Below are 27272 nucleotides of genomic sequence, written 5' to 3' on the forward strand. Positions count from 1 at the left end.
TTTGACCCCTGGGAGCCTCTGTGCCTTCACCAGCATCATTGGTGCCAGCCATGGTTTGAGGTGCCAGCAAGATACAGCAAGCAAGACAACAGGATAGAGGCAAATGGATTTTTTTTTTTTTTTTTTGCAAAAAAGATAACTTTGTAAATTAGGGGTTAAAAACTTGCAGAAATGTTTCCTGGTTGTTTTTGAGTGTAGAATAAACTGAGGCTAAGGTTGTTGAAGAGAGGTGAGGGAGAGAAGAAATGGTGTGGTGAGAGTCTGGAGTAGCCCTTGTGAGAGTAGGAGAAGGGGTTCAGGGAGACCACACAAAGAACGAGGTGCACACAGTGGACTGGAGTAGCACCTGTCCTCACAGTGGATGGCCCCAGCAGGCTCCCAGAGCAGCAGTGGCCCAAGTGGTAGATGGCCCCAGCAGGATCCAGAAGATCAGAGGCCATGATGCAGTTGCATGAAGGCTGGGCTTTGAAAAAGTTAAATAACTCATTAAAAGTCACCCAGATTTTTACAGAAGCATCCTGGTTCCAGTTCCAGTGCTCTTTCCAATCTGCAACGAAAGATCTGGATCTGTCTTTAATGAGATTTCCTTTGGGCCTAATTTTTCTAGCTTGCTAAAGCCACTGGACAGGGGATACTGAAAGTCCTTTTGTCCTCTGGGATGTTTTAAGGGTAGGTTCTGCTCCTGGGTCAGCTTCCCCCCAGTTAGGTCACAAGTCACTTTGGGCAAGTATTTCAAACTCCTTCGCTTGTTTCCGTAATTGAATTGTTTCAGAAACTTGACTTCTAAAGCGCTAGTTTTGTGAAAAGGCAGTTTTGTGCTGTTTTGATGAATGCCTCATTTATCAGGAGTTCTCATGCCTTCATAGCACCTCCACCTCATGAAGGTCTATGAAGCACAAACACAAGTCACATGGAATATTTAAGTCTCCCCCCCCCATCATTTAACTGACATTGTCACTAATCCACCACCACAATCAAACGGGGCAAAAACCAACTGTAAAAGGAAAAGAGAGCATGGTTTAAGGAGGAAAATGCGGCCTAGAAAATGAAAAATGCATGAACACTGAGCCAAAGAAACCCAAAGGCTATGACTGCGTTATATTGAGCAGCTGTCAGTAATAATAGCTCTTTGTCCGTAGTAGGGAACTAGAGAAAATTCCTTTCCTCCTGGTATGCAAGATTCCTTGCATTGTGCTTTTGGATAAAATGCCTCGAGCCTATAATTCCTTAGGAACCAAAAGGTCAGAGGAGCTGATCTAGAGCTCGTTTTCACGGGCGGGCGTACTTTCTCGAACGTGTCAAGTGAGGATGGATTTCCTTGCGATATGCAGGTCGGGAGGTGTGTGCTCTGTGGGGTTTTTCTCTGGCAATAAGCGAATGTACTTCTCATCACTACCTTTCCAGCACTTCGTATTCAAATATGATCTAAAATCGAGGCCTTGAGGTCCGGCGAGGTCAATCAGCCTGAAGACCTCGCTCGGTGGGTCCTCCTGACCCCCAGCCCGCGGCCTGAGCGCTAAGTGGGGGTCCCTCGGGAGTCCCCCGGGAGCCTGGAGGAGGGACAGGGCTCCGCCGCCCTGGGGAGTCCCCGCTGCCGCTCCGGGGCCGGGGCCGGGGCCGGGGTCCTGCGGCCTGCGCCGACCGGGCGCGCCGCCTCGCCCGCCACTTCCGCTTCCCGCGCTCCCGCCCGCGCCGCCGCCGCCCGAGCGCTCCCGCCGCCCGCCCCCGCGCCCCCGCCCGAGCGCCCCCGCCCCACCCCCCCCCCGCCCGAGCGCTCCCGCCGCCCGCCCGCGCCCCCGCGCCCCCGCGCCCCCGCGGGAGAGGGCGGGGCGGGGGGCCGGGCGGGGGGCCGGCCTGCGGCCGACGTGGCTGTTAAGCGGCCGCCCGGGCCGCGGAGGCAGCGCCGAGAGCCCGCGCCTGAGCCCGGGCGGGACGCGGCCCCCTGGCGTGGCGGTGAGCGCAGCCCCGGCCGGTGCCCCGGGCTGCGGGGGGGAGGGCGGCGGGAGCTTCCCGGGCGGCCGGCCGGGGGGTCCTGGGCTCCGCGGCGCGCGCGTGCTGCGGGGCGCGGTCCTCCGTGGGCCCCGGAGCGTCTCGGCCTGCGGGGCGGGGGCGCCGGGCTGCTCGTGCGCGGTGAGGCCGCGGAGAGGAAGTCGGAGGCGGCCTCAGAGCGGCCCCTGCGCCCGCCGGCCCGGAGCCCCGCAGCGGGAGCGTGTCGGCGGCCGGCGGGCTGGGCCCCGCGGCCCGGGCTGGCCTCTCGGCGTGGGGTCCCCGGCGTGGGGTCCCCGGCGTGCAGGCTGCTTCTCGGCGCTCCCCAGGCCCTCGCCGTGCGGTTGGCGGCGCTGCGGGGCTCCCGGGGCTCCCGGGTCGCCGGGCCCGCGCGCGCCCCTCCGGGCGGGGAAGGGGCGCCCAGAGGACTCCGCCTTTCCCTTCACCCGGCTCGCGGGGAGTGGGCTTTACCCTGGCCGGGCTGGCCGACCCCCAGGCCGACCCCCAGGCCGACCCCCCAGGCCGACCTCCCAGGCCCACCCCAGGCCCACCCCAGGCCGTCTGTATTCTTCAAGCCCTCCGAAGCCTTCTTAAGCTACACCAGAATTCTGATGCGCTGCCCTCACCTTCTGACTTTTAGTCCTCGCCGTTGTTGTCCTAACGATTCTGAAAGTCGTCCCTGGTGGGATTCACGGTGTTTAGGTTCGGCTTATCTGAAGGGGTTGAATTCACACGGACGACACGGTACGATCCAGGCCTTTCTGATCAAGAATTGAACGCGTGGAGAAGCCACTTGGCTTACATCCTGGGTGACTCTCCCCACTTGCCTCCGCTTTTCCTTTAAAATGCACGGTTGGGTGTTTTTGGTTGTGGTCAGGAGTTAAGTATTGATCGGGAGGCAGAGACCCAAAAGGTAAGACGAGTCGAATCCACTACTTGTATGACCTTGGAAAAGCTCATGCCCTCTGGCCTCAGTTTTCCACGTGGAAAGGGAGTTTGGATTAGGACCCTCATATCCTTCTCTAGGTACAGGATGGCCATAACCTTCTCAACGCGAGTTATTGATTTTTGCCTCTCCAGTCCTGTCAATAACATAAAATCCATGTCTTGTCTGGTTCACTTAGTTGCTTTTTCAAGTCCAGGGCTGTGCCTTTGTGGTTGCTGGTTTTACAGTGTTTTGTAAGGAAAGCAGGATTCTTGGTGTCTGGTCATTGGCAACATGTGTCAAGTGGCCAAACTTCTTAGTGGATAATTTTTTATTTCTGCTCATGTTTAGTTTGACATTGGTCCAACCAGCCCACCCCCCTTCTGAGAGGTGGCCCCAGTGGGAGCACAAAGGTCTTTAGTGTGAAGACTAAAGATTGCACTTCCTTACTCATGCATAAGTCACTCACATACTCTGAAAACCAACCAGAATTGGTTGTTGAATTATCTTAATATTCTGCTAATGAACCATCTTTCATGTTTTAAAAAAATCCATATTTATAAAGTCCATTCCTCTGCAATAGTTGATTTTTGTCTAAAGGTAGAGGAGTAGACTCTAGTTTTCCCAAACTTTTTTTTTTTTTTTAAGATTTATTTATTATTTATGATAGACATAGAAAGAGAGGCAGAGACACAGGAGGAGGGAGAAGCAGGTTCCATGCCGGGAGCTTGACATGGGATTCAATCCTGGGACTCCAGGATCACGTCCTGGGCCAAAGTCAGGCGCTAAACCCTGAGCCACCCAGGGATCCCCTCCTAAACTTTTTAGGCTCTAGCTCAAACATGCTGAATCAAGATCACTAGGAGAGTGGCTTATTTGAGTATTTCATAGGCATCCCAGTAATTCTTATCAAACAAATTTAGGACACAGTGGATCAAGTGTTGCTTCCCAAAATGTGGTTGGTGGCCAGTCATTATCAGCCTCATCTGGGAGCTTGTCATGACTGACAGGGTTTCTGGTCCCACCTGAGGCCCATCACATCAGAATCTGTATTTTAACAAGGTCCCCATGTGATTAGTGTACACGTTTATGGTTGAGAAGTTCTAGAGAGGACTCTGACAATTAGTAACATTTGGTGCTGTGTTCTGTAGTTATAAGAACATCTGTCTCACGTGGCTATTTGTGATTGCCTTTGTATTATAATACTTCTTCACCTTTTATATGTGGAGACTCCCAGCTTTAGGGGCCCACCCTGCTGGTGGCAGAGTAGGCATTCAGGACCCCCCCCCCCCCACCATGTGTCACTTTGCAGAGCCTCTTCTCCGTTCCTTTCCAAACTTCTGTTTTGTGACCTCCTATTGGGGACACAGGCTGCTGTGTGAATTTAGAACTGACCTAATTGACTCAGAGTTCCAATTAGGCCTCTGAAAAACTAGTTTGATATGCCTTGGGTGTCTGGCATTTGGCATTCATTTGTTAAGTTTTTCAGAAAGACAGTTGACGTGCCCCCTACTAGTGGCTGTAGCTTTGATACTCAGGGAAGGTTTATGACTTGAGAGATTTTTATGGGGAGATAATGGGCAGGGAGAAGGGGATGCCAGTTGCTAGGCTCTACTGACATCTTGACTGCCTTTCTTTGGAGAAATGTAGAGCTCCCAGAAGTTGAGGTCCCAGTAACTGGGCGGCTGTTCTAGAGAAAGGGAGGCTGCAGAGGCCCCACTGATGGTGAGCTCTCCTCTCCTCTCCTTTCAGGGATATGAGACACCTGTCATAAGTTCCAGAGAGTTGCCTTCCACGGAGCCCAGCAGAGGAGTGGGCAAACATGAAGCCCAATCCTGCTATCCAAGCTGCCATTGACCTCACAGCAGGGGCTGCAGGTAATTCCAGGGGAAACCCCATCTTCTCTTCTTCAAGTACTGCTACAAATGAGATCCAGCGAAAGGGTGGTGAAAATACTACCTTTGCCACTCCAGAAGCAACATGCTTTCACCTTGGAGTGAATCCATTTAATGGAAATACGATAATTTTCCAAGAACAGTAGAAGGTAGAGTAGTTCCTTTATAGGAAAACTCTTGAGTCAGTGTGGGAATATTGTCAGTTTACAGCTGGAATACCTCACAGCTCAGAGCTGAACTCATTTGTCTATTGTCACACGCTGGAGTATGCAGGTGACATGGGGTTTTATTCCAAGCCTGGCAGTCTAGAGAGCCCTTGTTGTCAAGAATCACACTGTGCCATCTCTCCAGGGAAGTTCTAGTTACTGTCCTTATTACTGCCAAGGAAAGAAAGGAGGACACCCTTTAGAAATGTCTTTGGTAAATGAGACTGGTATTTGGTGATATCTAAAGCGCTGAAAGGAAAGGAGAGGCCCTAGAATTTGCCAGGGAATGGTGGGCTGGGAAGGGGTTGAGCCCCAGGACAGACTGCAGCCTCATAGGGCACAGGTAAGCACTCCTGGGCAATGCTTGAAACACATAGGCTTCTTTTTAGAAAGATTACCTTTACTTAGCCTGAGGTCAGTAACTGGAAGTGTATGGATAGTAACTTGGTTTTCTAGGTTCCTGCATTATTTTAGAGCCAGAAGAATGCTGTAATGCTTACATTTCTCAGATGAAAACCCTGGTTTACCCTTGCCCCTTATACTGATTCTTATCAGGGTCACAGCTCCTAGGCGTGGAGAGGCCAGAGGGGCAGTGGCCATTGTCCTCTTATCCAGTAGGACCTCCTGGGTCAGTGGATCGAGTGCAGTCAGAGGGCCACCACCTGTCATCCTGTCATTCCCTTAATTGGAAAAAAAAGAAGTCCCAGTTCAGAGAACAAAGTATTTTCTGGTGAACCAAAGGTCGACCAAGGTAGGCTAGTGAGAAAGGCTACAGACAGTGCATTACACTAGTAAGAAGTGCAGGCACTAGCTCCCAGGTTAGAGACCACAGGAGTGTCTTGGCCCAGTTGTAGGAAAAACTAAGGGCTGCCTAGGTTTTGCCCTGCTGGCTTCTTGTCTGCCGAGTGCCTTGGGTCAGTCTCTTACCCAGCTGCAGCCCTTAGGCCACGTGTACCATCACCACCCCCAACCGTGTGCCACATTGTGAAGGCACTGACCATGGGAATGGCGGACCCATTTGTCGACCTCTGGCACCCTCTTACCAGTCCAGAGAATGCTCTAGGCTCAGTTTTTCCCACAAGAGGGTATTTAACCACATGAGAGATTCTCAACTTTTGAAATTAAATGTCCCTCAGTGAGTCTGCCAAAGATGTAGAATCTGTTGTGACAGAATTTTCTTTTCCCTAGAAAGGCATTTCTGTGTGACAGGTATTTGGGTGCCACATATATACTTTACAGTGAATTTTATTATTTTTTATAGATTTTATGTATTTGAGAGAGACCCAGAGCACAAGGTAGGGGGAAAGGGAGAAGCAGGAGCAGGCTTCCCACTGAGTGGGGAGCCCAATGTGGGCCTTGTTCCTAGGACCCCGGGATCATAACCTGAGCCGAAGGCAGACGCTAAGCCACCCAGGTGCCCCTACGGTGAATTTTAAGGATACAGATTGCAAGAGTATTTATTGTTGGGAGTCCACTGTGTAGAGTATTTGCTGGTATACATGTTCCTTTTTTTTTTTTTTCCCCCAATAGTACTGATATGTTTTGGGCCAGAAAACATATGGCATTTAATTCTCCTGATGACTAGATGGGATTTCTTCCTGCAATGGTAACAGAGGGTCACCCCTCATTGCTATAGCATTGTCCTGCATCCTCTAACTTTGGAGGAGAGAAGGCTCCTTTGCAAAGCCCATGCTTTATTATTATTATTATTTATTTATTTATTTATTTATTTATTTATTTATTTATTTATTTATTGGGGGGGGGGGTCCATGCTTTAAACTAGGTTAGAGAGAGTCTCTTCCATGGTGCTGGCAGAGGAGGCTCCTGTTAGTGACCTGAGAATTTCTACTGGGAGGTGCATGGAATGCAAACAGGAAGCCAGAGCCCTGCTTTGGAGGGGTCTCAGTCTCTCAATGATGGAACTAGAAGGGCCTTTAGAGACTGTTGGCTCTAATGCACACTGTATATGTAGAAAGGAGACCTGGAGATGGACAGTGGATTTGCCAGTGATTGCACAGCTAGTTGATGTCAGGACAGGGCTAGGACGTTGGTTGCTTGGTTCCTTGACCAGTCCTGTTGTTGTCTTTAATACTATGTAATGGGCCAACAGCACTCTTGGGGGTGGAGATTAGTCTGAAGCCCCTGATGCTCAGCCGTCTAGGTTGGGACATTGGACCATCGTGGCCTGTGGTGATATAGGTTAGATACATATGTTCTTTTCTGTATCCTTCCTTTTCTTTGAAACAAACTTCTCCCATCTGGCAGGTTTTTGGTCCAGTTCATCTACTATAAAGTACTGGGAAGCTGTCATGCCTGTCTGCAGCTAGTAGAGGAGAAATTCCAGGAAAGAAATTCCAGAAATTCTAAGCAGCTAGGATGGGAGAGGATTTGAAGAAGATAGGTAATTGGAAAATATTGAAATGAGTAGTGTGGAGCTCTAAAGTTAAATTGCCTTAATGAGGAAACTTGGTCTCCCTTTAAGATACAGTAGTTGACAACTATAAAATAACACACTGCCTGCTTTGACTGCTCTGTTGCTATGTGCCTTAACTAGTGTTAATTTCTGAATGTGACATTTGAGACCATTCACATTTATCCCCTCATACCAAAATTTATGTTTCTGTTGGCCATCTGGATATCTTCTTTAGAAGAACATCTCTTCAGGTCCTCGGCCTGTATTTTTCATCAGAATGTGTGTTTTGTTTGTTTGTTTGTTTTTTAGTGTTGAGTTGAAGTTCTTTATATATAATTTTGAATATTAACCCTTTATCAGAAACATTATTTGCAAATATCCTCTCCCATTCAGTAGGTGGTCTTTTTGTTTTATTGGTTTGCTTTACTGTGGAAAAGCTTTTTTATTTTAGTGTAGTCCCAATAGTTTATATTTGCTTTTGTTTTCCTTATTTTAGGAGACATATCTAGAAAAATGTTGCTAGGCCAATGTCAAGAGGGCTTACTGCCTGTATTTTCTTCTAGGAGTTGTATGGTTTCAGGTCTCACATTTAGGTCTTCAATCCATTTTGAGTTCATTTTTGTGTATGGTGAAAGAAAGTAGCCCAGTTTCTTTTTTTTTTTTTTTTGCACGTAGCTGTGCAGTTTTCCCAGCACAGTTTATAGAAGAGACTGTCTTTTCCCCATTGCATATATATGCCTGCCTTCTTTGTTGTGGAATAATTGACCCTGTAAGTTTGGGTTTATTTCTGGGCTCTCTATTCTGTTCTGTTGATCTATGTGTCTGTTTTGGTGCCAGTACCATACTATTTCGATTACTACAGCTTTGAAGTATATATATATATTTTTTTTTTTAAAGGAAGAGGTTTACTATAAAGTGGCAAGATTCACATCAGTAGAGATGATAAAATTACCCTTTTCCTGATAAGAGTTCCAGTTTTGCATTTTTCTTTCCTGCCATCTTTTAACCTGTGCTTTTCTATTACTTTCACCCCACCTCTTCTTGTCTATGGTTATATTGACTGATACCCTCTTTCCCCGTCATAGTTTAGAAAGTATACTCCAACACAAGCTATGATGGTTAACATTAATTTTTTTAAAAATATTTTATTTATTTGACAGAGAGCACAAGCAGGGATTGCTACTGGTAGGCAGAGGGAGAAGCAGGCTCCCCACAAACTAGGGAGCCTGACATAGGGCTTGGATTCCAGGACGCTGGGATCATGACCTGAGCTGAAGGCAAACGCTTAACCAATTCAGTCACCCAAGCTCCCTGATTAATTTTAATACCCTCTTTTACTTTACCAACATTTAGGCAGTATCTGTAACCTTCTTTTCCCCTAGTCCCCTAATACTGTTAGCTGTTTATCTATCTAGGTAGATACGTGGCATTTTATTTTCCTGTTTTCCTTGTTGATTTTTGGTGTGGAAGGAATATAATATATATAGTGTGTATGTGTTTAGGGTCACCTTAGATAGCTAAAATATATCTTGCAGTAATTCTTTCAAAGGGTATGCAAGAAATAAACCGAATTCTTTAGTATCAAAAAATGTCTTTGTTTTACCTTCAAAATCAGATGCCACTTTGGTTGGATGTAGGATTCTAAGGTTAAAACCTCCCTGTAGAACTTTTATGATCCTGTCCCCATTTACTTCTAGCATCCAGAGTATCTAATGATAAATCTGTCAACCTGATTCTTGTTCCTCTGTAGGCTCTCTCTTTTTCTGGAAGCTGTTATATTTTTATCTTTGGGATTCCTAGATTTCTAGGAGTGAGTCTCTTTTCATCAATCTTACTAGGTACTGGGTAAGTACTGACAATCTCAAGACTTGAATCTTTGTTTAGTTCTGGAAAATTTTTTCAATCATTTCCTTAATTTTATTTTCTCTGCTCCATTCCCTTTATTTTTTGCTGGAATTCCTGTCAAATGGATGTTGGAACTTCTGGATCTGTCCTGTCTCTTGATCTTTATTAACTGTTTGGCCATTTACATTGTATCCTTAGAGATTTCCTCAAGTCAATCTTCTAGATTGTCTCTTGTCTCTTCAAGTATGTCTATTCTGAGCATCTATTGAGTTTTTTATTTCTAAGACTTCTGTATGATTTTTATTTCTAATCTCTTGTATCTTTCTGAAGTTATTAATTACTTCTGGTAAAGTTTTCTTATTTTAAGTCTGTTTCTTTTAGATGTTGGCTCCTCTTTTGCAGAGTTTTGTATCTCTTAGTTTTCCTTAAAAGTGTAGTGATTTCTCATGGAATACTCAAATTTGTACATAGGTGCCTTTTCTGTTTATCAGAACGTAGCTCTAGTGACTTTGAGGGAGAGGCGCCGAACATATTATCCCAACTCCTTGATTTATGAGCATAGCTGTTTCCTCTTTATTGTTTTTTTTTTCTATCCAACATTTTGGCAAATTTTTCTCCTCAGACTCCCAAACCACATAACTAGAGACAATTTCTTTCCTTTAAGTCCACTTTTGAGGCCTTTCTTTTCTCAATCTGGGAGGCGGTCTTTACATGTTCTGCTTCAGAGTCCTCTCCTCCCCCCACAATGAAATTATTTCCATTTCCCACTCTGAACTATCTTCCTCCTGTGGCTCAGAATCTTCTCCCTCTTTAATTAAAATAATCTCTTTAATTAAAATAATCTCCAAGGCATTTTTGGTTATTTCCTCAACTCCATGCTTTGTATTTACCACAGTATGACTTTGGTAGGTTAGATCCTCTTCATTACATAATACTAAAGTGGCTTCTCTTTCCTCCTCTAGCCTTCAGGCCTCTCCCCCCTCTTCCTCAGGCCTCTCTTGCCCTCCTCCTCAGGCCTCTCCACCCTCCTCTTCTATCTCTGAGGCTTCTTCCCTGGGGGTTTGTTTTTCCTTCCACTCTGAAGACTCTTCTTCCGGAGTCTCCAAGTTCTTCGTCTTCTCTGGCTCAACAATATTTACCTCTATTTACAAATAGAAAGCAACAAACCATCACCAGTCTCCTCCCCAGTTCCATGCATTGAATCTATTAGTTTTATCCATTTTTTTCTTGAATTCTGTATCTTCCTCCTTTTCTTTTTTTGTTTTATGGGAATGTATCTTTTAGTAATTCTTAAATGATTTTTGGCTGGTAAATTTGGGGCATATCAGAAGAGATCCTTCACCATGCTTAATGCTTACATGCTAATTTAACTTGGTATAGAAATTTAGGTTCAAAATCATTTTCCCTTAGAATGTTGAAGATGTTACTCCATTGCTTACTAATGTCCAGTTGTTGCCAAGATGAATATTGCTCCTTCATCTTCTAATGAAGACACTACAAAAAAGAAAACTGCAAGCCAATATCTCTGACAAACATAGATGCAAAAAATCCCCTTCAACAAAAAATATTAGTAAATGGCATTCAACAATACAGTAAAAAAAAAAAATCCTTTAGAGCAAGATCAAGCAGGATTTCAGGGATGCAAGGATGGTTTCAATATTTTGAAATCAATCAATGGGATACACCATATTAACAAGGATAAAAACCATATATGTGATCATCTCAATAAATGCAGAGAAGCATTTGACAAAATACAACATCTGTTAATGAAAAAAAATTTCTCAGGAAAGTTTAGAGGAACATACCTCAATATCACAAAGGCCATATATGAAAAACCCACAGATAACATCATACTCAATGGTGAAAATGCTGACACCCCAGAACACACACCATACTTTTGCATCCTGTGGCTTTGACTGTCAAACCACGTCTGTCTCTCTTGCTGAGTGCAGGCCCCTTTAGGACTGGAGCTCGGTGCTCCAGGCATACTAGGGACGCTTTGTTCACTGGACTGGGCTAGAAGCTTTGGGGGGAAAGAGGTAGAAATGAACTGAAACAGAAGCAAGCCCTGGGGAGGCTGATTATCTTTCTTTTCCTCGGGTATTTGAATCTACATTCTAACACACATCGACTTGTGCTGGAGAAGAATTCTGTCCTGGTTTTAGGGGGCACAGCATGTGTACTGACTGGGCAGCCCTTTGACACACTGAAAGTGAAGATGCAGACATTCCCCGACCTGTACAGGGGCCTCACTGACTGCTGCCTGAAGACATACTCACAAGTGGGCTTCCGGGGATTCTACAAGGGGACCAGCCCAGCGTTGATTGCCAATATCGCCGAGAACTCTGTCCTCTTCATGTGCTACGGCTTCTGCCAACAGGTGGTGCGGAAAGCGGTTGGATTGGAAAAGCAGGCCAAGCTGAGGTGAGTTTTCGGTTTGTTTAAAAAGACAACACTGTTACGTAGTCAAGAGTTTTATGTTATCTTATCGGAAGAATGTTTCCTTTTTTTAAATAGCCACTTTCTTGTCATGAAGTCTTATGTTCTCATCATATTAAACTTGGAAAACTGGTATCATGCAGAAGGGTTGTAATGTACCATGGAGAATGAGCTCCCCCTTACGTGTCAGTATGCTTCAGAGAGCTGCTTTTCAGATGCTGCTGGTGGTACTACTTGTCTTGCGGGCATGAGTGCTGGACTGGAGCCATAGATGCAAGTTATGAGCTGAGGTTTGGCTTCCACTTCATCAGCAAAATGCAGAGGATTGGAAGAATTTGCCTGAGCCAGATAGGCTTAAGAAAAACTTGGAATTTTAGGAAGAGTTGGAAGCATCTGTGCAGATGCAGATAAACCTACTGTTTGGCCAAGTCAGCCCAAACCTCCAACTTTGGCTTGTGTGCAGTCATCCCTTGGATATTTATTTGCACAGAGATTAAAAAGAATTTAGGAACCACTGGGATGTGTAGCCATCCCTTTTTGAATGTTGATTTATTTTAAGTCATTTAAAATCCTATCAGCTTCACGGTTGCAAAGGGCAGACCGCCATCTGGTAGACCTAGTTCTGGTAGGAATTGGGAACCCTATTGCAACTCAGGTTGCACAGGCCCCTTTTGTACAGAAATATTCTCTGGAGGTGCCTTGTCTTAAAGATGTGCCCTTTTATGGGCAGAACTGTATCTTCATGGATGGAATTTGTTTTCTAAAAGCTTGGGACTGGATGAAATCACCTAGGATATAGCACTCATAGAGGGACTGCATACAGATTCTAGGACCTTCCAGCACAGAAGGGTCACAAAGAAGAGGAGGAAGTAAAGAAAGGAGCAGGAGGCCAACCAGGAGAGTATGGGATCTAGTGATAGAGATGGATGGAAAGAAGACCGTAGCGATTGCCACTGTTCCCAGTCAAGGGGGAGACCTTCTCTGGGAGGAGATGAGAGGTTTAGGTCCCTCGCAGAATTCCTAGAGGAGGATGCCTTGCAGAGAAGATGGGCACAGCAAGCAGCCATGTGAGGTCCTGGAGGAAGTCCTGCAGCCAAGAAGCCATTCTGTTTGACTTGGCCTAACCTGGTACCCTCTTCTTTGATCCTTGTGGCATGGGGGATGGCGGCGTCTTCATCCTGCAGGGCAGTGTTTGCTTATTACCTGGTGGGGCAATGCTATGTTAGAGCTTACAGAGCTGTGACACCCATGGCCTTCCTGTGTTGGTTAGCCCTCATCATGGTACTGTGTGAGCAGCTGAGCCTGTGGTGTCACCTGCTTATAGTTGGAGACTCTGAAGTGCAGAAAACTGGCATGCTTAGGATACCGTTGTCTGAGTTCACAACCAAGAGCAAGACCCAAAGCCAGTCTTCTGAGTCTCTGTCCAGTACTCTTTCCGTAAGATCAGAGTTGGGGCTCTGGACTATGTGGGAGGGGTCAGATGTAGAAGAAAGAGTAGTAAGTAGAGTCAGTAAAAGGAAAGCACTGCTTGGATGATCCTGCTGTGAATTTCAGCAATAACCCCGTAAATATTTATCTGTCCTTGGTTGAATGCCACCCCCCGGTAGTGTGTTCCTTTGACCTCAGGAGTGTTTGGGTACATGTTTGTTGAATGGGTGACAGTTAGTTGGTCCTTACCAAATGTGCTTCTGCACCTGCTGCGGTTTCAGTTCTGGGTCTGAACGCCTCTACTGCAGGTGCAGCCTGGGGCCCCTTGCCCCTCATTTAGTGTCCTGGTAGACAAGCGTATTTATTAGAGAGCCAAAGTCCACTGCAGATCTGATTTGGCCTTGTTGCTGCACTAGAACAACTTGGTTGGTGTTCATTCAGGTGGCTGACTCGTTACAGCATCTGAGGTTGAGTAGATGTTCACATTTACTGATGCCACCTCTGTTCCAACAGACTTGGCACCTCTGGCTAATGACCCTCATTGACTGTTGCCGGTTAGCGAGTTGGAGAGTCCCTGAGGGAGACAAAGTGTGGATCCGCAGGCTGGCTGAGAGACCACAGAAACCACTTTAATCTTTGGTTTTGACAAGCAGCTAAGTAGGAGTGAAGCAGGAAGGGAAGGAACAGTGTGAACTGCTGGACAGTTTCTGTATGCAGAAGCTGAGGGCAAGTACAGTCGTGTGTCTGGTTCCTGCCAGGTAATGGTCTGATACCTAATTCTCTAAAATGAATAGCAAGTCCATACTATAAGCAGAGGTCTTCTCCTGGAAGAGAGAGCCTTGTTCCCAGCCAACTCTTTTGGGACTGGGGTGTGTAGCAGGCCAGCTAGTCCCAGGCACTCACCCTTCATCTCAGGGAAGGGAATAGAAGACTGGGGCTAAGATTGGAGGCAACCGTCAACTTTATACTAACATCTGATATCAGTTTACTATAACTGTTTAACTCTAGGACAGTTGACTGTTAGGTCTACTAGGCTTTTGGTCATGGTTTGGGGAAAAATTGTGAGGTGCCCTCTCTACCAGGGCAATCAGCTTAGGTGTCATCCTGGTGGTTGGTGATAGTGGGCTGCTGGCAGTGAACAAGTTAGAGTCAGGAGCCAGTGGTCCTGCTCTGAGCAGCTTGCTCCTTCCTGTCCAACCCCAAGCCCTGCCAGCCATGTTCCTGTGACAGAACACGGTCCTGAATTGGAAGGGATCTTGTTTTCTGACCCTCATGAACACTTGGGGAAGAATTCTCTGAGTTCACATTTGATTTTTCAGACTTTTCCTCATATTGAACTCTGATTGGACCTCATTTTCACAGCCCTGCTGGTGATAGTGGCTGGTAGTACCAAACCCTCTTGAGGCGAAATGAATACTTTTGGTTGTATTTATATGCATTAGTTTCTCCATTTAGATTCCTGATTTAGCCATTTTACCTGCAGGCACTGAACTTGCTGATGGGAACTGGCCTCCCCCACGCCCCACCCCCTACCGCTGTTGCACCTTCTTAGTGCCCTCTGTTGCTGAGGTCAGGAGGTCATCAGTGGAACTGGGAAATCTTTTTGCAATGAGCGGCTTTTTGGTTAAAAATTTATCCTGAAAAAAAAATTTATCCTGGACTTTCATCTACAACAGTCACATTACACATCTGGTTGCTTCGGGTTGGATTTTGGGCATGCAGGGATGGCCTCAAAAACTTATTTTATAAAGCTTAGTGGCAGATATGCTCAAGTATTGATGTGTGTCTTGGAGGGGGAGGGGAGTTTGGGTGATCTTTTTCTCCAGATCTTTTTTGGTTTTGTATATCACTGTGTCTTAGCTCTGGCTGCTATGACAGAGTACTGTCAACTGGGTGGCTTAAACATTTGTTTCTCACAGTTTTGGAGACTAGAAAGTCTAAGATCCATGGTACTGGTTGGTTTGGTATCTGGTGAGGGCCCATTTCCTGATTTACAGAGGGACAACTTCTGGCTGTGTCCTCAAAGGGTGGAGAGAGATCAGTGGTCTCTTATAGGGGGACGCTAATCCCATCATGGCCAGTTCTACCCTCACGACCTCATCTAAACATAGTTATCCCCCAGAGGTCCCCTCTGAATGCCATCACACTGGGGGGGTTAAGGCATCAGCATAGAGATTTAGTGATGGGGGATACATTCTGTGCATAGCACCTATGACTAATAAGAGGAGCATAGATTTTGCAGTCAGACCTGGGTTTGAGTCGTAGCATTGCCACTTAGTAGTGGTGTGACTATATATACATAAAAATAAAAATATAAAATATAAAAATATAAATATAAATGAAAAATATATAAAAATATATGTAAAAATAAAACATATGTAAAAATAAAAATATAAAAATATATCTCAAGATTTTTAAAATAAATTTTTTTATAATTTATTTTTTATTGGTGTTCAATTTGTCAACATTCAGAATAACACCCAGTGCTCATCCCGTCAAGTGCCCACCTCAGTGCCCGCCACCCATTCACCCCCACCCCCCGCCCTTCTCCCCTTCTACCACCCCTAGTTCGTTTCCTAGAGTTAGGAGTCTTTGTTCTGTCTCCCTTTCTGATATTTCCCACACATTTTTTCTTCTTTCCCCTTTATTCATTTTCACTATTATTTATATTCCCCAAATGAACGAGACTATATGATGTTTGTCCTTCTCCGATTGACTCATTTCACTCAGCATAATACCCTCCAGTTCCATCCACCTCGAAGCAAATGGTGGGTATTTGTCATTTCTAATGGCTGAGTAATATTCCATTGTATACATAGACCACATCTTCTTTTTTAAAATGTTTTTTTTTAATTTTTATTTATTTATGATAGTCACACACACACACACACACACAGAGAGAGAGAAAGGGCAGATACACAGGCAGAGAGAGAAGCAGGCTCCATGCACCAGGAGCCCGACATGGGATTCGATTCCGGGTCTCCAGGATCGCGCCCTGGGCCAAAGGCAGGTGCTAAACCGCTGCGCCACCCAGGGATCCCCACCACATCTTCTTTATTCATTCATCTTTCGATGGACACCGAGGCTCCTTCCACAGTTTGGCTATTGTGGACATTGCTGCTAGAAACATCGGGGTGCAGGTGTCCCGGCGTTTCATTGCATCTGTATCTTTGGGGTAAATCCCCAACAGTGAATTGCTGGGTCGTAGGGCAGGTCTATTTTTAACTCTTTGCGGAACCTCCACACAGTTTTCCAGAATGGCTGCACCAGTTCACATTCCCACAAAGAGTGCAGGAGGGTCCCCCTTTCTCCACATCCTCTCCAACATTTGTTGTTTCCTGCCTTGTTAATTTTCCCCATTCTCACTGGTGTGAGGTGGTATCTCCTTGTGGTTTGGTTTGTATTTCCCTGATGGCCAGTGATGTGGAGCATCTTCTCATGTGCTTGTTGGCCATGTCCATGTCTTCCTCTGTGAGATTTCTGTTCATGTCTTTTGCCCATTTCATGATTGGATTGTTTGTTTCTCTGGTGTTGAGTTTAATAAGTTCTTTATAGATCTTGGTTACTAGCCCTTTATCTGATACGTCATTTGCAAATATCTTCTCCCATTCTGTAGGTTGTCTTTTAGTTTTGTTGACTGTATCCTTTGATGTGCAAAAGCTTCTTATCTTGATGAAGTCCTAATAGTTCATTTTTGCTTTTGTTTCTCTTGCCTTCATGGATGAATCTTGCAAGAAGTTACTGTGGCTAAGTTCAAAAAGGGTGTTGCTTGTGTTCTCCTCTAGGATTTTGATGGAATCTTGTCTCACATTTAGATCTTTCATCCATTTTGAGTTTATCTTTGTGTCTGGTGCAAGGGAGTGGTCTAGTTTCATTCTTTTGCATGTGGATGTCCAATTTTCCCAGCACCATTTATTGAAGAGACTGTCTTTCTTCCAATGGATAGTCTTTCCTCCTTTATCGAATATTAGTTGACCATAGAGTTGAGGGTCCACTTCTGGGTTCTCTATTCTGTTCCATTGATCTATGTGTCTGTTTTTGTGCCAGTACCACACTGTCTTGATGACCACAGCTTTGTAGTACAACCTGAAATCTGGCATTGTGATGCCCCCAGCTATGGTTTTCTTTTTTAAAATTCCCCTGGCTATTGGGGGTCTTTTCTGATTCCACACAATCTTAAAATGATTTATTCCAACTCTCTGAAGAAAGCCCATGGCATTTTGATAGGGATTGCATTAAATGTGTAACTTGCCCTGGGTAGCATTGACATTTTCACAATATTAATTCTTCCAGTCCATGAGCATGGAATATTTTCCATCTCTGTGTGTCTTCCTCAGTTTCTTTCAGAGTGTTCTATAGTTTTCAGGGTATAGATCCTTTACCTCTTTGGTTAGGTTTATTCCTACGTATCTTATGCTTTTGGGTGCAATTGTAAATGGGATTGACTCCTTAATTTCTCTTTCTTCAGTCTCATTGTTAGTGTATAGAAATGCCACTGACTTCTGGGCATTGATTTTGTATCCTGCCACACTGCCGAATTGCTGTAGAAGTTCTAGCAATCTTAGGGTGGAGTCTTTTATCTCTCTTAAGATTTAAAAAAAAATCTCTAGGATTATGCCCTGGGCCAAAGGCAGGTGCTAAACCCCTCACTGAGCCACTCAGGCGTCCTTTTTTTTTTTTTTTTTTTTTAAAGATTTTATTTATTTGACAGAGTACAAGCAGGGAGAGCAGCAAGCAGAGGGAACTGAGCGGGAGTAGCAGAAACAGGTGCTCTGCTGAGAGCCTGATGCAGAGCTTGATACTAGGACCCTGGGATCATGACTTGAGCTGAAGGCAGGCAATTAACCCACTGAGCCACCCAGGTGCTCTGTGCATCATGTATTCTATGCATTGGTTTTCCACATGAAAATTGGGGTGTCGGTGTCCGCCTCATAAGTCTGTGGGATCCTTAGATGAAACAGCGTGTGCAAGTTCTTGGAACTCAGGAAATGTTCATCTCCTTTGATCCTTGCTCTCCCTCACCCAGCTGAGTGCTTTGCATGGTGAGAGCTGAATGAATGAGTAACCTGACTCCTGTGCTTGTTTCCTTCCAGTGATCTGCAGAATGCAGCTGCTGGTTCCTTTGCCTCTGCCTTTGCTGCTCTGGTACTCTGCCCCACTGAGCTTGTGAAGTGCCGGCTGCAGACCATGCACGAGATGGCATCGTCGGGAAAGATAGCCAACAGCCAGAAGTAAGCACTGCTTGGGCACAGACTTTGGGTCTCTGTTTTCTTGATACAGCACATATTTGTAAATTCTATGTTGTACTAAAACTAAGTGGCAGAGAAAGAGATTGGTCTACTCCAAAATACTGTGTTTTTAGAACTCTTTCCCTTACCAGTCAGAGGATAGCTTTCTAAATGAACCTTATGAGGGTTGGACCCATCCCCGCTCCCACAATAGAACATTGTAGGCAGATATTTATTACCTGGGAAGTGGAGAGGCTGGGAGGTGAGCCTTCATAAGTACCAATTTGGGTTCCAAGATGAGTTGATGCCTGTTTCCAGTTTCACATGGGCCGATCACCCCAGATCCTGGGATAACTTCCTTACCTTCCTACCCTAATCCTTCACATGTACCCGCAGAGGGCCTGGGGTTATGAGGACACTCCTCAGAGCCCTTGTGAGCTATCCTGTAACCATCAAAACACTGTCCCCCTCAATCTTGGAAACAGATTTTAGTTACATGAGTCAGTTGTATATAGGATGATTTGTTTGGATGGTAAAACAGTTTATTGTCTTTATTAATCTCAATACTTATTTATCTTAACATCTGGCTGACTAAAGCCTTTGTCACTATGGTTAACTCAAAGTCTATAAGTCTCATGGGAAAAAACAGATAAACTGACCATTTACAGAATTAGTGTCCTTCCGGTAAGGATGGGGTTTCTGATAGAGCTCTGTTTCCTGTACCCCTGAGATTCCCTACAACCAGTTTGAATGTATTCATAGTTAGGAGGTCCAAAAGCATAAGTCTCTAAAACTTTTTATAGAAATACAATGTAGACAGGGCACCTGGGTGGCTCAGTGGTTGACCGTCTGCCTTTGGCTCAGGGTGTGATCCCAGGGTCCTGGGATTGAGTCCACATCGGGCTCCCTACAATGGAGCCTGCCTCTCCCTCTGCCTGTGTCTCTGCCTCTCTCTCTCTCTGTGTCTCTCATGAATAAATAAATAAAATCTTAAAAAAAAATACAAGGTACCCACAGAAATCATAAGTGTGGGGTTCTGATAGTCATAAACACATTTGTAACCAGTGTCCAGATTAAGAGGTAGATTTTTTTTTAGATTTTTATTTATTTTGGCTATTGTGAACATTGCTGCTATAAACATCGGGGTGCAGACGTCCCGGTGTTTCACTGGGTGTTCTACTATATGTTGGCAAATTGAATTTGAATTAAAAAAAATGTAAAAAACCCATGAATTAAAAAATTTTTTAAAAGAAAAAACATGTAAAATTCAACAAGTACTAAATACATAGATAAGAGGTACGAGGGTGTTTGTCGTGTTTGTCTTTCACTATATTTGCAACTTTTTTCGTAGGTTCAAAAATTTTTCCAAATAAAGTTGGGAAAATATATCTTTAAAATAGAAAAAAAAAGATTTTTAAAAATATATTCATGAGCGAGATATAGAGAGGCAGACACACAGGCAGAGGGAGAAACACGCTCCCTACAGGGGACCTGATGCAGGACTTAATTCCACAACTCCAGGATTGCAACCAGAGCCCAAGGCAGATGCTCAGTTGCTGAGCCACCCAGGTGCCTCTAAGAGGTAGAATATTAACAGCACCTAGAAAGTTGCTCTCCTGTCCCTTAGAAATATTTTAAAGTATCTTTAAAAGTTTATTTAAATTCAATTTAGTTAACATATAATGTATTATTAGTTCCAGGGGTAGCATTTACTGATTCTTCAGTTGCATATAACACCCAGTGCTCATTACAGCAAGTGCCTTCCTTCATGTCCATCATCCAATTACCCCATCCCCCATCCACTTCCCCTCCAGCAATCCTCAGTTTGTACCATGAGGTATTTTAAAGAAATTGTTGTCTCTAAAAACAAGCAAATGGACACCTTTCACAAAAATATTGGTTGACTATATTTTAGGTGTGGCAGTGCCCACACAGGTATATGGTAGCTTGGGGTTAAGACTTGGGTCAGAAAGCAGGCTGATCATGTTGAGTTGGATACTGTGTCACATTTCCATTATCGAATGGGAGCCGAGTTGCAGGAAGGACCTGGATAATGAGTGATGCCTGATGAAGCCTTCTGAAGTGACTTTTATTACTGGGGGCTCAATTATTCCCTGGTCCAAGTAAGGTCACCTGCTGAGAGCCAAGTGAGGACAAAGTATTCTCTAAACACCAAGGATGTGGTTTCTGGTGCTGTTTTTCTGACGGATAAAGCCTGCCATGGTGCACACCATCAGGAAGAGGGGTCTAAGCAGAAAATGTCATGCATTCCAACTGCTACAGGGCTCTGATCAGCTTGAAATAAAAATTCTTGCATATCTACTCTCTCAGAACTAAATTCTTGGTGCTTCTTGCCCTACAGAATTTCTAAGAATTTCCTTTGTCTTACCTTCCAGTAGCATCTACTCCTTGCTCATTCTGTGCACTAGCGCAAGACCAAACAAGCCCTAAGAACCTGAACACATTCCTTCAGTAAACACCAGGTAGAAGGAAAGGTTGAGGAGGGTAGTCATTGAGGGGAATTGGGAACTGGATAAACATTATGCCATTTTATTCTTGCTGAATTTGGATAGCTCCTTACTGTCATTTCACTTATTCATTGTTGGAAAAAAGTGGGTATTGGCTCCTTGACATCTTTGATAATGACATCTAGAATGTAGGAATGCACTTTTTTTCAAATGAGGAACTTTTTGAAACAAATTTGAAACAAATTCAAATGGAATTTGTTTATTGAGGGCAAGAGAATGCAACCAACAAAATCAAGAGCTTGTCTGGCTTTCACTGACTTTTCTCTGCTTGTCAAATGGGGGTTGGATTTTATTTGTATATTTTCTTTATTTTTAAAATATTTATATTCATGAGGGACACAGAGGGGCGAAGACACAGGCAGAGGTAGAAGCAGGTTGGGACTCGATGTGGGACTCTATCCCAGGACCCGGTATCATGACCTGAGCCAAAGGCAGACGCTTAACCACTGAGCCACTCAAGTGTCCAATTTGTATATTTTCTGAGGGTCTGCTCATGGAATCCTTATACAGGGAGAAGCTGGGGGGCAGGTATCTGAAGACCCCCTTCTGGAGAACTGTCATCCAGCAGGAGTGTTGCTTAGTGCTTCCTACTTTTCCTTTTGCTTCATTTGTACTACAAAATAAGCATCGCATGCAGTGGTGAGCCTAGCAGTTAGTGAAAAGCAGCTCTGGGAGTCCCCTTGGTCCTGTTGGCACCAGTCCAGGTCCTTCATTGTTTTGTCTATGGCCCGAGGAGGTCTAATTTTCTAAAAATCCAGGGAACTCCTTTTCTAGGTGTGCTCTTAGGTCCTCCTCTGCTGAGTAGTCTTGATCCCCAGCACACTGGGGAAATGTGAAAGTGGTTCCATTTGAGGTGGGGTTCTGGCGCGGTCTGTTGAAATCTTGGCCACAGGTGCAGTGGGCACACCCAGCTCTGTATGAATGTGCACTTTAATGAAATGTCATTGCCATCGGATAGTTCAGGTGAGAACAGCTGTCCTAAAATAAATGTACGTGTGCTCCTCTGAGGTTTCCTCCCTGCAGAAGCCTTATATTCTCAGGATTCAGGTCCCTGGGTTTCTAGAATCCGCCCTGCCCAGGGCTGAGCCAGGCCCACCACTGGTAGGAGACGCCTCTCCCCCACCTGCCCTAAGCTCGCTCCCTGTCACCTTGCAGCACCGTCTGGTCTGTGGTGAAGACTGTCCTCAGGAAGGACGGCCCCTTGGGCTTCTACCATGGCCTCTCCAGCACTCTACTCCGAGAGGTGCCCGGCTATTTCTTCTTCTTTGGAGGCTACGAGCTGAGCAGATCGTTTTTTGCATCAGGGAAATCCAAGGATGAACTAGGTAAGCACGCCACAGGGACGCAGCTGGCTGGGCTGGGCTCAGCCCTGAAGAAGCGTGCTCATTGTGGAGGCTGTGGGGGTCTGCCCTGCCCTTCGCTGGGGTTCCTGGAGCCTGGGAAGGACCTTGGTGCCTTCCTCTGGGTATGCTAATATCCTCAGGGCAGGGCTGAAGCTGTGTATTCCAAACATCTTTACTGGAATAATGTTTTAGGGGAGAATACAGAGATGACTTTCCCTGTGGGAAATCTCTAGTAATGGGTAAGTCACCTGTGAAGCATTTTGCAATAAGCTTAAAACTTGGTAATAAATCTTGAGAGTTTCCAGAGCACGGGGAAAAATTTGTTTTTTTTATCCTGTTTTGCTGCTTGACACAACCATGTCCACGTTTAGCTTGTGTGAATGATTACTTTTTTTCCCCTCAAACCCCTCCCTTCAGTGTTTTGGACTTGTTCTCGGATTAGGCAAGCTTCCAGGCTGAACAATTGTGATTAATAAGACAACTCTGGTTTTCATGATAAAGGAAGAGTCAGGGCTGTGGGGCATTGAAATATTGAAATACTGCCAAGTGAGAAGTTTGGAAAAAACATGGCCTATGTTTCAGTGGCCACTGTTGTTATTCCCCATGGTAGAGTGTTGCCATGTTGCTGGGGGCCTGCTGGTTCTGTGTGAGCCAGCCCTCTGGAGGACAGGCCAAGAGGGCCCCATAGCACCCCAGTGACCACCATGATGAGGGGCAGACAGTGCCACCACAGTGCCGCATGGGTCCTTGTGTTCTCAGAGCTTTGGTTGCTTCCTCAGAGAATTGTGCTTTGCAGCATTAGCATTTTTTTTTTTTAAAGCTTTTATTTGAGAGAAAAGCATGGAAGAGGGGCTAGGGCAGAGGGAGAAGGACAAGCAGACTCCCCACTAATCAGGGGGCTGACGTGGGGCTCCATTCCAGGACCCCAGGATTATGACCTGAGATCCTGACCTGATCCGAAGGCAGATACTCAACCGACACAGCCACTGAGGCATCCCAAGCATCGGCATTTTTATTTGAACCCTGTTGCCACTACTACATTAACCTCTGGAAATGCTGTTCTTGAGACAAAGTGCTTTTTGCTAATTTCCTCCTCTAGGCCCTGTCCCTTTGATGTTAAGTGGTGGAGTTGGTGGAGTCTGCCTCTGGCTTGCTGTTTACCCAGTGGATTGCGTCAAATCCAGAATTCAGGTTCTTTCCATGTCTGGAAAACAGGCAGGATTTATTGGAACCTTTATAAGCATTGTGAAAAATGAAGGTGAGTCTGCTCATGGCGGAAACGGAGTAGATGTGCATAGACTGGTCACTTCCCTGTAAGCCTTGTAAGGTTGAGGTCGTGTGTGTACCTCTTCCCTGTCTCCTCTCCTTTTTCTTTCTTAATTTTTTAGAATTTATTATTTTAAGATTTTATTTATTCATAAGAGAGACACAGAGAGAGGCAGAGACACAGGCAGAGGGAGAAGTAGGCTCCATGCAGGGAGCCTGATGAGGGACTCGATCCCTGGGATCACAACCTGAGCCAAAGTAGACACTCAACCACTGAACCACCCCGGTGCCCCTCCTATCCTTTTTCTAGTGCTGTTTCCATATCCAAACCCCTTTAGCTTACTTCCATTCTCAAGAATATTTAAAGTTGTTATTCCAAAAAAAAAAGAAAGAAAAAAAAAAAGTTGTTATTCCTCACTTCTGGGCCAGGATTCTTCTAAATAGCATAGAGGGAGTTTTTTACAATATAAACTGTGCCTGAGGGGCCACATGCTTTGAGGTCAGCACCACTTGTTTTATAGAATAGAGGTAGTATCAGAAAATGATTTCCAACAGAAATACTAAGGGACTTAAAAGAACGTGCAACACATCCCTAAGCTAAGACTTTCTGAAGGTGATTTGTTGTTAATTTTGAGACTTAGGCAAGAGGATAAAGATTTTCTATGTGATGTTTGTATAAAGCCAGTGTCCTGCCACTAGTGAGTAAAGACCTGGCCTTCCAGCATCCACTATACATGTTATACCTTGGGATGTGTTGATTTTGAGAGTGAGCACAGTCACAGTGTGTGAAAACGGTTAAGTTCATATCCCAAAGTTGCATGACACTTCATAGTCTCACAAAGTGCTTACACCTCCCTCAGCCACCTGGATCTTCATAACCACCTTGGGCAGCACCAGCAGTAGACACCAGACTCTGACTTGAGCACCATTGCTTTTTGCCTGATGTCTCCAGGTCCTTTCCTCCCAGGTGACACTGTGAAGCTGCCACCCCATGTGGCCCTGGGGTTCCTTCTGTCTGCCCAGTGAGGCCTCTGCTCTGCTCGATACATCTACCGGAGTGAACCAGGCATGGGATTAGTGTATAGTACCTGAGCATCACCCAGCTTTGCTGGGATACCTGACTCCTGTCTTTGTTTCCATTAGTCTCTTCTGTTCCCATTAGTCCAGGGAATCCTAGAGAGAAATCCTATTACTTGTTGGTGTTCAGTGCATTGTCTGGATTTGTAGGTGTCCAGCCTCGTGCTCTGCAGCTTCACGGGGTCTAAGGAAGGGCATCTCAGTCTTTGATCACTTTTTTGTCTTCTAGGAATAACAGCCTTATATTCTGGACTGAAGCCTACTATGATTCGAGCGTTCCCTGCCAACGGGGCACTGTTTTTGGCCTATGAATATAGCAGGAAGCTGATGATGAGCCAGTTTGAAGCCTACTGAAGTGTCCTAGTGAACTGAATTCCAAGCATAGGCATTTGAGGACTACAGTTCATCTCAGGGTTTCATGGAGTACAAGACCAATGTGGAATTAGTTTGATTTCATATGAATTTTGATTTTTTTTTTGGTCTTCCCTTATTCTACCCTAAATCTTAAACTTTATGGAAGGGGCTCTATTTTATATTCTATAATTTCTGTCTGTAATTGTATTGAAATAGAAAAGTTGCTGCACTTGTCCTTGGTGGGACATTGAGAGTGAGCTGCTGGCCCTAATGATAATCTGAAAGGCTAAATATAGTTCTGTCAGGGCTTTGGCATAAACCTGTATGTTTCCATGCAGTTTGGATGGTTACATGTTGTTAGTAAAGCACAATTTGGTTCCATGTTTAATCTCAGATCTCACTAGTAAACTCAGAGGTAATCATGTTTCATGGAGATGACTATAAATGATTACTTAACTCATTCTAGATGTAGGGTCTCCTAAAATGTGCTTAGTACATGTACTGCACTAAGTGGCTAAAGTTTTTTAGTTTTTCTGTGGTGCTTGAAAACTAAAATATCCATGTAGATTTTGTAGAGGAGAACACACCTGTGTACCAGTATGGCTTCCATGTTATGATTTAAGTTGAGAGTAAGCACCTTGGATTTTCCCAAGATGTCCTACTGTTAAAATAGTGCCATTCATTTTCTAGATGGGATCATGTTCTACACCTGTTGCATGTCAGTTGTGGCTAGAGCAGCACGACCTTCACCTGTGGCAGCTTCCCTTCTCTCCCAAAGAACTTCCCCTCTGCTGGGCTGCTTTAGGTTGAGGGGAAGGCTGGAGGGGAAGGGGCGATACTACTATGCTTTGTAAAGACCTCTGACTGGTGGTAGCCCTTAGTTTCTGGCTCTGGGTCCTGGTCTGAGTAGGATTCCAGAGTATTTTTGGACCATCTCCGGGCTGTTGATCCACTCTGGACCACTCACTGCCTCCACAACCAGAAACCCTTCCAGGGAGCAGAGTGCCAAAGCTGAGAAGCCCTTGTTCCCTGTCTGGTGCCTGAATGACAGCACTTGTGGGCAAAGTCCTCCTCTGATGGAACTGGACAGAACATAGTGCTTGTCCTCCACAGTGAGTGTCCTCCACAGTTAGTTAAGGGTTAACTAAACCCTTAAGTTTATCTTGTGATCCATAACGGCTTGCCGTGTTTCTTATAGTGCTGGATCCTTTTACATTTGGTACTGGCAGTCCATGGATTTTCATGATGATTGCATACAGGGGGTGACTTCATAAAGTAATGAAATAAGCAGTGATTTTATTAAGCTATGGCATATGTATGCACTAACAGCAACCACAAGATCCCAGGTCACCTGGTTGTAAGAGGATCCTTCCTGTCACCACTTAGGTAAGCCTCCTCATTCCATGCTGCTCCAAGACCAGCAGGGGCTCCCTCAGTAACAAGTGTTGTTAAAGTAGCCTATAAGGCTGAAAGCAAGCAGGCTGACACTGCTAATGTCTGTCCCATGTGTCTGTCGTTGGCACAATGTTAAGCCTTGCGTGAAATCTCTGGTTCCCTTCAGCTTTTTGTTCTCTGCAGAGCCCCTGTGCTAACTCTAGCCATGTGCCAAAAGCAGGACGGTCCGGGAAGTGAGCTGCTGATGGTCCGGAGCAGTGGCTGGTCTGCCCTCTGCTTTTTCCTTGAAAGAAAACCATTTTTCTACCTTTTCTTTCCATTCTTAAATAGTAGCTACTGAGTGGTGCTTCATCTGGACAGGCCTGGACTGAAGCAAAAGAGAAAATGGAGCTGGCTTCCAGCAGGAAGTGAATTACTTCAGAATCTGTGAGCCTCTGCCTGGTGCCTGTGAGCCCATCTGAGTAAGGCCCGTTGGCAGGGGACCTTCTCACATGTTGTCCTTTAAAGTTTTAACTAAATATCTGTAATAGCAACAATCTGAGGCAAGTAAAAGGAATAGTAAGTAAGGAATGAAATCTGAATCAAGGGAATTACTGTTTTTTTATTCTGTTTGCTTAATTCATGGTTTGGTATTTGGATACGATTTGTATGTTTTGGCTCTGTACTCCAGACAAAAACAGTAACTTGAAATCGTGTCTAAAGCAATTCTGTTCTGTCATTAAATTATTTACCTAATATTTGAGTATATGATGAGTTGTTTTAAGTACTTGACATGCTAGGAACCAACTGTCCGGAATGTTTCAGTTATGTATAGTAATATTTCAGGGTGGTGGTTTTATTGCAGTGAGCATTCTTTTTGTTAAGATTTATTTGAGAGAGAGTGTAAGCGTGCATGCAGAGGGAGAGGGAGAAGCAGACTGAGCAGGGAGCCCGATGTGAGGCTC

General features: G+C 45.0%; 2 protein-coding genes across 7 annotated transcripts in view; one reads left to right on the top strand and one right to left on the bottom strand.

The window, feature by feature from the left end:
* The window catches only part of MRPS31 (mitochondrial ribosomal protein S31), a 56499-nt gene extending 53750 nt beyond the window's left edge, over nucleotides 1-2749 (bottom strand). Inside the window, exon 1 of the mRNA XM_072720090.1 lies at nucleotides 2613-2749. The gene's annotated coding sequence lies outside the window, so the exon portion shown is untranslated. The remainder of the gene's footprint in view (nucleotides 1-2612) is intronic.
* SLC25A15 (solute carrier family 25 member 15) lies at nucleotides 1805-27063 on the top strand. Of its 6 annotated transcripts, none has more exons than XM_072720093.1 (8): nucleotides 1842-1953; nucleotides 4664-4788; nucleotides 7278-7413; nucleotides 11436-11694; nucleotides 18231-18368; nucleotides 22049-22218; nucleotides 23336-23494; nucleotides 24809-27063. In XM_072720093.1, the coding sequence occupies exons 3-8, from the start codon at nucleotides 7389-7391 to the stop codon at nucleotides 24931-24933; spliced, it is 876 nt and encodes a 291-aa protein (XP_072576194.1). In that variant the 5' UTR covers nucleotides 1842-1953; nucleotides 4664-4788; nucleotides 7278-7388; the 3' UTR covers nucleotides 24934-27063. The 6 variants fall into 6 exon arrangements, with proteins under 6 accessions (XP_072576192.1, XP_072576194.1, XP_025852645.1 ...); XM_072720094.1 differs by lacking the exon at nucleotides 1842-1953 and adding an exon at nucleotides 2627-2730; XM_072720091.1 differs by lacking the exon at nucleotides 7278-7413 and having other exon boundaries at nucleotides 1805-1953.
* Nucleotides 27064-27272: the final 209 nt, after the last annotated feature.

This window comes from Vulpes vulpes, chromosome 9 (genome assembly GCF_048418805.1).
Source record: "Vulpes vulpes isolate BD-2025 chromosome 9, VulVul3, whole genome shotgun sequence".
Classification (NCBI taxonomy): domain Eukaryota; kingdom Metazoa; phylum Chordata; class Mammalia; order Carnivora; family Canidae; genus Vulpes; species Vulpes vulpes.

What these genes read in the sequence shown, in the direction of transcription:
- SLC25A15 (XM_072720091.1), top strand. Translation starts at nt 4,734, where the DNA reads ATGAAGCCCAATCCTGCTATCCAAGCTGCCATTGACCTCACAGCAGGG. An exon ending in GAAAAGCAGGCCAAGCTGAG is followed by an intron (nt 11,695 to 18,230) that starts GTGAGTTTTCGG and finishes GTTTCCTTCCAG; the next exon opens with TGATCTGCAGAATGCAGCTG. An exon ending in GAAATCCAAGGATGAACTAG is followed by an intron (nt 22,219 to 23,335) that starts GTAAGCACGCCA and finishes TTCCTCCTCTAG; the next exon opens with GCCCTGTCCCTTTGATGTTA.